Source organism: Asparagus officinalis, chromosome 4 (genome assembly GCF_001876935.1).
Source record: "Asparagus officinalis chromosome 4, Aspof.V1, whole genome shotgun sequence".
NCBI classification, from domain to species: Eukaryota; Viridiplantae; Streptophyta; class Magnoliopsida; order Asparagales; family Asparagaceae; genus Asparagus; species Asparagus officinalis.
The window spans coordinates 31,061,245-31,069,203 of NC_033797.1; the positions used below are offsets into that span (position 1 = coordinate 31,061,245).

General features: G+C 39.9%; 1 protein-coding gene across 1 annotated transcript; it reads left to right on the top strand.

Moving 5' to 3' along the window:
* On the top strand, window positions 486-5,637 carry LOC109837094 (transketolase, chloroplastic). The gene is made up of 7 exons (XM_020405181.1): window positions 486-717; window positions 1,803-1,893; window positions 1,994-2,099; window positions 2,193-2,475; window positions 2,571-2,719; window positions 2,807-2,960; window positions 4,371-5,637. The coding sequence occupies exons 1-7, from the start codon at window positions 556-558 to the stop codon at window positions 5,325-5,327; spliced, it is 1,902 nt and encodes a 633-aa protein (XP_020260770.1). The 5' UTR covers window positions 486-555; the 3' UTR covers window positions 5,328-5,637.

Below are 7,959 nucleotides of genomic sequence, written 5' to 3' on the forward strand. Positions count from 1 at the left end.
GTCTAACAACCCACCAAACTCAGCTCCTTGTTCTTTCCAAAAGCTTTCCTGCCCCTCGAAAAAATACCAGCCCGAGATGGGCACAAACAGCCACCTAACTCACCCGGGCCCACCTCTTCAAAGGCGGAAAAACCAACCAACAACACCCCCCGAGAGAACTAATAAATTAACAAAAAAGACCCTTGATCGTATCGAGCTAGTTAACCTTCCTCCCTCTAAAATCTCCATCTTTTCCCCGAAAAAAAAAAACCAGAAAAATGGCCGCCACCTCCTCCTCCATGGCCGCCTCCAAAGCCCTCATCATCCCGGCCATCTCGGGCCGCGGCCCAACAAAGCCCGACCAACTGTCGCTTCGGCCCACCGGCCTGAGACCCTCGCATGAAACTACCAGAGGAGGAGGGATCTCAGTCGCCCGCGTGGGCATCAAGGTGCGGCGGCGGTGGAGCAGTGTCGGCGGCGCACGTCGAGGCCGTTATCGAAGTCCGTCAACGCGCATCCGGTTCGCTGGGCGGTGACGCGGTGGAGAAGGCGAACTCGGGCCACCCGGGCCTGCCGATGGGCTGCGCGCCGATTGGCCACGTATTGTTCGACGAGATCATGAGGTACAACCCTAAGAACCCTTACTGGTTCAATCGCGATCGGTTCGTGCTCTCAGCTGGCCATGGATGCATGCTTCATTATGCTCTGCTTCATCTTGCTGGATACGACAGCGTCAAGGTATGATTCTTTGTTTGTTTGTTTGATCCACTTCAAATCTTTTGTAGATTTGGATCTTAATTGGGCGTTGAAATTGTAGTTTTTTTTTGGGGTGATGGATTAGAGAGTTAGGATAGATCTAGCTTACAATAGAGGATTCGAAGTTGTTAATTTTATAAGTTGATTTCTAGAAAGTGACGTTCACCAACCTAAAGTGAGGTGAAAATGTAATTCACTTTATTCACTAGTGTGAAAGTGCATCCTTATAAATAGGGAACTGCATTTTTTTTTCCTTTTGTTGCAAATTTTTGTTGAAACTAGAAAAATAAATGATGTAATATCATTTTATCTATTTATTAAAATTATACCGTACTTCCAATGGTTGTTAGTAAGTAAATTATTTAATCAAGATGCCCCAACTTTTCATTTTCATGATGACTTCGACACTTTTTTAGGGGAAGTTAAATATGCATTAAATCCCACATTGACCTTTTCGTATTTTAGTTTCACATACATGTTCAATAAAACTAATATCTGAAGTGTTGAAAGTATGTCATTTATACACTTCCAATTTCACTTTCATGCGAACGAACACCTCCTTTATTCATTAGAAAGAGTGACCAATATTTTGTTGGGTTTTTTTGGCATATATTCCCATCAAATTTATTCTATTTGCAGATTGACCCCGCATCTGCATATTTGCTTCCTACATTCACATATTGAATTTCTACACCCCTCTCCTTTTAACAACGTCAAAATTCATAGATGTAAATAAGCAAAGTGCAGATTTGGGGAGAGGGTATATGTGAAAAAATCCTTATTTTTTTGGAAGAGAGTATTATCGTCATTTATCCGTTCTCACTTTTAAAATTGACGGTGTTAACTGAGAGTTAGTGTTAAAGAATGCAGGGATAAATTAACAAGACTTGGAGGGTAAATATGCAAATAGAGTAGGGGTGTTTATTATTCAAGTTTATAAAGGGCATATGGTGTTAAAGCCTCGTAGATTGATGTGCTGATCTGGGTAATCCTTGCGCAAAAATTACTTTCACTGGTGGAATTGTAACTTTCTTTTAAGTAAATTGTTATGACTTGTGTGGTTTCAGGAGGAGGATTTGAAGGCTTTCAGGCAGTGGGGAAGCAGGACTCCTGGTCACCCTGAGAACTTTGAAACACCAGGGATTGAAGTCACTACTGGTAGGCTTCTCGAATGATTAAGAAAGCTTGCAATGTTGAAATTGCTCATCTTGCAATGTTGAAATTTCTCATCTTGTTGTATTTATACTTTGTGGTCTAGGTCCTCTGGGGCAGGGTGTTGCAAATGCTGTAGGGCTGGCACTTGCAGAGAAACATTTGGCTGCCCGATTCAACAAGCCAGACAACGAGGTCATCGACCATTATACGTATGTACCTTCTTTAGCTCCAACTTATAATTATGATTCATTGCATAGAATCCCCAATCTTACCGTTGAATTCGTTTTCATGCACTACTTCAGGTATTGTATACTTGGGGATGGTTGTCAAATGGAGGGAGTTTCAAATGAAGCTTGTTCTCTTGCTGGACACTGGGGCCTAGGTAAATTGATTGCTTTCTATGATGACAACCACATCTCTATTGATGGAGATACAGAAATTGCATTCACTGAGGATGTGACTGCACGATTCGAGGCTCTCGGGTGGCATACTATTTGGGTCAAGAATGGAAACACTGGCTATGATGAGATCCGTGCTGCAATCAAAGAGGCAAAGGCTGTCACGGACAAGCCAACACTGATCAAGGTTCTTTCTTATAACACTCTCTTCATTGTTTCCTCGTATTTAATCTTGTAGTTGTAGTGCTAGAGTGTAATCTAGAAGAGTTTGTCTTTTTGTAGGTAACAACCACCATTGGTTATGGATCACCAAACAAGGCGAACTCTTACAGCGTGCATGGAAGTGCTTTGGGTGCTAAGGAAGTTGATGCAACCAGACTGAACCTTGGATGGGATCATGAGGCATTCCATGTGCCTGAAGAAGTGAAGAGGTGTGCAATATTGAGAAATGATTTTATTTTTAGTCAGCCAGTTTAGCCAATCTTTTTTTAGAGAACTTATTGTTTCACTCTTCTTAGACATTGGAGCCGCCATGTACCTGAGGGTGCTGACGTTGAAACGGAATGGAATGCCAAATTTGCTGAGTATGAGAAGAAGTACAAGGAGGAGGCTGCAGAGCTGAAAAAAATCATCACCGGAGAATTGCCTGCAGGATGGGAGAAGGCTCTTCCGGTAAACAGCTTGACTATGCCTAAACTTTTTCTCCCCCTACCTGAATATTTCTCTATCAGATTTATGTGTTCACGGTTACAAATTCAGCAATTTAAGCAATAATTCAAGTTGGAATAATTTTTTTTTGAAGCATACATGTTATTTGCCAATACTCTGGAAATGCTTATAGAAAACTATGGAAAATATTTGCATCGACCTTTGAACCTGGTAATCCTTCTGGAAAATATCATCATGTTAACCTGAAAAGACTGTTGTGATGGTAGATGTTAGGATACTAACCGTATCTATTGTGCTTGTCCATCCTAGGATAACAGGGAGGATATTTATGAGGAGTAAAGTGGTCCTAAAAACAAAACAACTGTGAAGTAGGTTCATGTTCCTCTGATGGGAATATGGTGTGGATATATATCTATTGCTAACATAGTTAAGTAGTCCTTTGAGAATTTTTATACCTAGAGGATGATGGAGGAAGAAGGTTTTTCTTCTTTGTTTTCCCTTTTTGGGATTTGTGGGGTGATGGTGGGGTTGGTTGTTATTGGTATTGCTGGTGACAGCATAGAAAAGGTTCAAGAAATGCCTAATCTGATGTCTTCATACAGATGGAGAAACAGATTATTGACCAAGGCCAGAAGGATTTACCATGCATAGAAACTAAGATCATTATTAATCCACAATCTCGAAGTGTTGCATAGGAAAGTGGTGACAAGTCCCTATGTTTTATTTATTATTATTATTATTATTATTATTATTTTGGTTTCAGACAGACTCATACTTTCTAATAAGTAGCCCCACTTCATAGTTTTTTATGGATTAGCTATTTCTAAGCAATTTGATGAACCACTTGACCTAGAAAAACTGACCGCAATATTACAGGATACAAGCTTTGTTAAGATAACTTGAATATTGAAGAAGCAAACTGAAAATGAAGCAAACTGAAAATTGAATTGCGTTCTTTCATACTTACATTATGTATAATTAGGTTAGAGAACCATTCCACTGACCAATTAGCTCTACTGTTACTCCATTACATGCTAAAATGTATTCATTATGAACGAAGGTTTCAGATGGTGATGAAGAGTGCGAAAGAGCAATGTGTAAGTAACGAACTTGAGTGAGATTAGAGAGTGATCTCTTTTGTTGCGATCTCCTCATTTGATTAGTGAATTCCTCTTTTTGACTTCGCCCGTACATAGGTCAAGATAATATTGAATCGCAGTCAATCCTTGCGTGTTGTTCTCTTTATATATCTGTCTACATTTAGGTTTGTTATTGCTCTCCTTTTGTCTAGACATCTTTCCTGTTGAGTTGACCACGGTAACAACAAGCTTTATTGTTGTTTACTCCTTTATTCGTTAATAATTTAGACCGATCCAAATAATATTTGACACAATATCTTGTGATGTCTTACAGACCTACACACCTGAAAGCCCAGCTGATGCTACCAGGAATCTATCACAACAATGCCTGAATGCACTTGCTACAGTTCTCCCTGGATTTATTGGAGGCAGTGCTGACCTGGCATCATCCAACATGACACTACTCAAGATGTTCGGAAACTTCCAGAAGGAAACACCTGAAGAGAGGAACCTCCGATTTGGTGTCAGAGAACACGGAATGGGTGCCATTTGCAATGGCATTGCCCTCCATAGCCCTGGTCTTATCCCCTACTGTGCTACTTTCTTCGTCTTCACTGATTACATGAGGGCTGCTATGAGGATCTCCGCCTTGAGTGAGGCAGGAGTTATTTATGTGATGACCCATGATTCAATTGGGCTAGGAGAAGATGGGCCCACCCACCAGCCCATCGAGCACCTGGTCAGCTTCCGAGCAATGCCCAACATTTTGATGCTCAGGCCAGCTGATGGTACTGAAACAGCAGGAGCTTACAAGGTTGCGGTTCTCAACAGGAAGAGGCCATCTGTTCTTGCTCTCTCAAGGCAAAAGCTTCCTCAGCTTCCAGGAACTTCAATTGAAGGAGTAGAAAAGGGAGGATATATCATTTCAGATAACTCTTCAGGAAACAAGCCTGATCTCATTCTAATGTCCACGGGTTCTGAGCTAGAGATTGCTGCCAAGGCTGCGGATGAACTGAGGAAAGAGGGGAAGGAAGTTCGGGTCATTTCATTCGTGTCTTGGGAGTTATTCGAGGAGCAGTCGGAAGAGTATAAAGAGAGTGTGCTCCCTAGCGGTGTTGAGGCTAGGGTTTCTATTGAAGCGGGGTCAACATTGGGTTGGGAGAAGTATGTAGGGAAGAAGGGAAAAGCTATCGGAATTGATAGGTTTGGTTCAAGTGCTCCTGCTGGAAAGATTTACAAGGAATTCGGTTTGACAGTGGAGAACGTTGTTGCGTCTGCAAAGGCTTTGTAAGTTTTTGAGTTAAGAGAAGAGCTATCCCAGGTCTGGTGCAGTTCAAGTAGGCAGCGATTTGCATTAGAACATTTGAGTTTTAGAAGTGGAGGAGATTGAATTTCTAACTTCTGGACTATAATAAAGCAATTCCAATCGTACTCCAGTTTCCTTACTTTTTTTATGGGTGAGTTTACTGTCACGATTGGATGTAAACTGTTCTGAGAACTCTGGTAATAAAGTCATAAGAACTATTAGGGTGGCTTTGCATACCCAACTATTGTTCGTTTGAAATTCTATCTATTTCTAGCGGTTTCTGTGTTGTAATAGATATTCCTTGCCTTGTTACTAATTTCCCCAGTTTGCAATTTAACTGCGTTTACGTTGTAAGCTACGATTGCAATTTTGACTGAAAACTGTTCTGCATTTCCATAAATTAATAAAGGTGGCGGTGAACATCAAACCTTCCTCCCTCGCGATGGGACTCATTAGCCCAATTTCCCAACACTTGGTCGTTCGATCCGACCACCGCCCTATCACCTCCTCCATCTTTAACAAGTCAAGTCTTTTTGGGTTCAAAAACTTGGAGAAGAGAAAATTTAAAAAGGGGGGGGGGGGGGGGGGGACATAATGAGTTGGCCATGCCAACTCATTATGCAATAGGGAGGGGACACCTCACATGTCCCCTCCATTGGTCCTATATTTTGGGTCCCCGTAGCAGCACTCTAGAAAAGGGAGGAGAGGATGGAGAAGTGGTGCTCTCTCCTTAAAAATCACACTAAAGTGAATTGACGATGAGGGGCAAAATGGGTATTTTAAGTTTTAATTGCAACAGAGTACGTCACATGAGCCTCTTTGCTTAAAAAGTGAGGTCAATGTGTGTTTCAAAGTTTGACTTTTTCTCAGAGAGGAGGGTGCAAGATTTCTTAGATCTGGGTGGGTAGAAGTAATTCTCCCATTTTTTTGTTGACAAGGAAACCTTGGTCAGGTGGACCTACAACTAGACGACCAACCCGAGTTCGAGCTCACCCTATATCAAAGGAGGCCTCGCAAAAGTGTAACATTCATTAGTTTGAAGTCACAAATAACATAGAAGTGTAACATTTAATAGTTTAAATTCACAAATAATAACAAACTATAACATTTAATAGTTTAAAGTCATATATAACAACGAAATGTAACATTTAATAATTTAAAGTCACAGACAACAAAGAAGTGTAACTTTCAATAGTTTAGAGTCACAGATAATAACGAAGTGTAACATTTAATAGCTTAAAGTTACAAATAACATACCTAAGTTACAAATAAAAAAAGAAATGGGACATGTAATAGGTTTTACACATTCAGCTCCAACATGAGGTTGAGATTATATTACAAGTAAAATCATAAACAAACAAGTGTACATTATTTTTTAAAGGTTTGAACTCGTCATTTCTTCATCTATCTTCTTATTATTCGTCTTCATTTACACTTCTTCATTTCTAGAAGAAAAATTCCATAAATTATAAAGGTAAATAGTAAAGTATAAAAGTGACAATTGAAGAATAAAAGTGATAATTCTCTCTAAAAAATGAATAAAAGTGACAAGTTGGGGATAAACATGACAAATTAAGATTAAATGTGATAAAATCCAAAAGATCACAATTAAATAACATTAGCAGCAGCAAAAAATCAATATAACGAAAAATCGACCAAGTAATAGTAAAAGAAGAAATTTAATGTTTTAAGACTTTTTTGACGAAGATTGTGTTTGAAACGATGCAACATTGCAGTGCTTTCATTTACATTTAGCGACTCCAATGGGGAGGCTGCAAAATGCAGCCTCCCCAAAGAATATTCTCTTGAATATTCTTTTTTAGAGGGGGGAGGGGCCACCCCCTCTTTTTTTTTTAGAGGGGGGAGGGGGGCACTCCAACCACCCCCTCTATACGAAGCTCCATTTATATTTATATTTGGAGTTCAGTTGGATTGTGTCCGATTAGGATAGCTCTTAGTGGACACATATAACGTATGTTTCCATAAATAATCTCGTATTACCCTCACCTTAAGCAAACCTTCATCATAGCATATCCAAAATCAAACCTTTTGTTCTGTTCTTCATTGTTTTGTATCTCAAGTTCACGATCCAAGTAAAAAGTACACAAGTTAATCAACGCAAAATCACTAAGATCACAATTATACAATCCCACATTATTCATAACTCCCAAAAACAACATCTAAAACCCTAGAACACAGATTCCGTCCATAAACAGTGATCAAAATCTGCCTACTCAAAAAATCACCCAACCTCTCAATCAAAGACATCAAATCAAGGCCAACCTAAACCTAAATTAACTCAACGACTCCTCCAACAACCATTGGAAAGAAAAAAAAAAACTCTACCTACCAAATCACACCAATTCAAAGGAAAAAGACAACAAAAATTCAATATTTGACGTCTTCAACCTAACACTCCGTTATCGGGTATGGCCACCGTCGCATCATCTCCTCCGTCATTGAAAACCTAATCTCATCTCATCCCACCGTTAACTTTATTAAAACACCACCTCCTCCGTCTTCGTCATCATCCTAGCCAAGAGAAAACAAATATGGAACTTGAAGCGGAGCAGGGAGTTAGAAATTAAGGGGCTGTTTGGTTGTTGTTAGTAAAGTT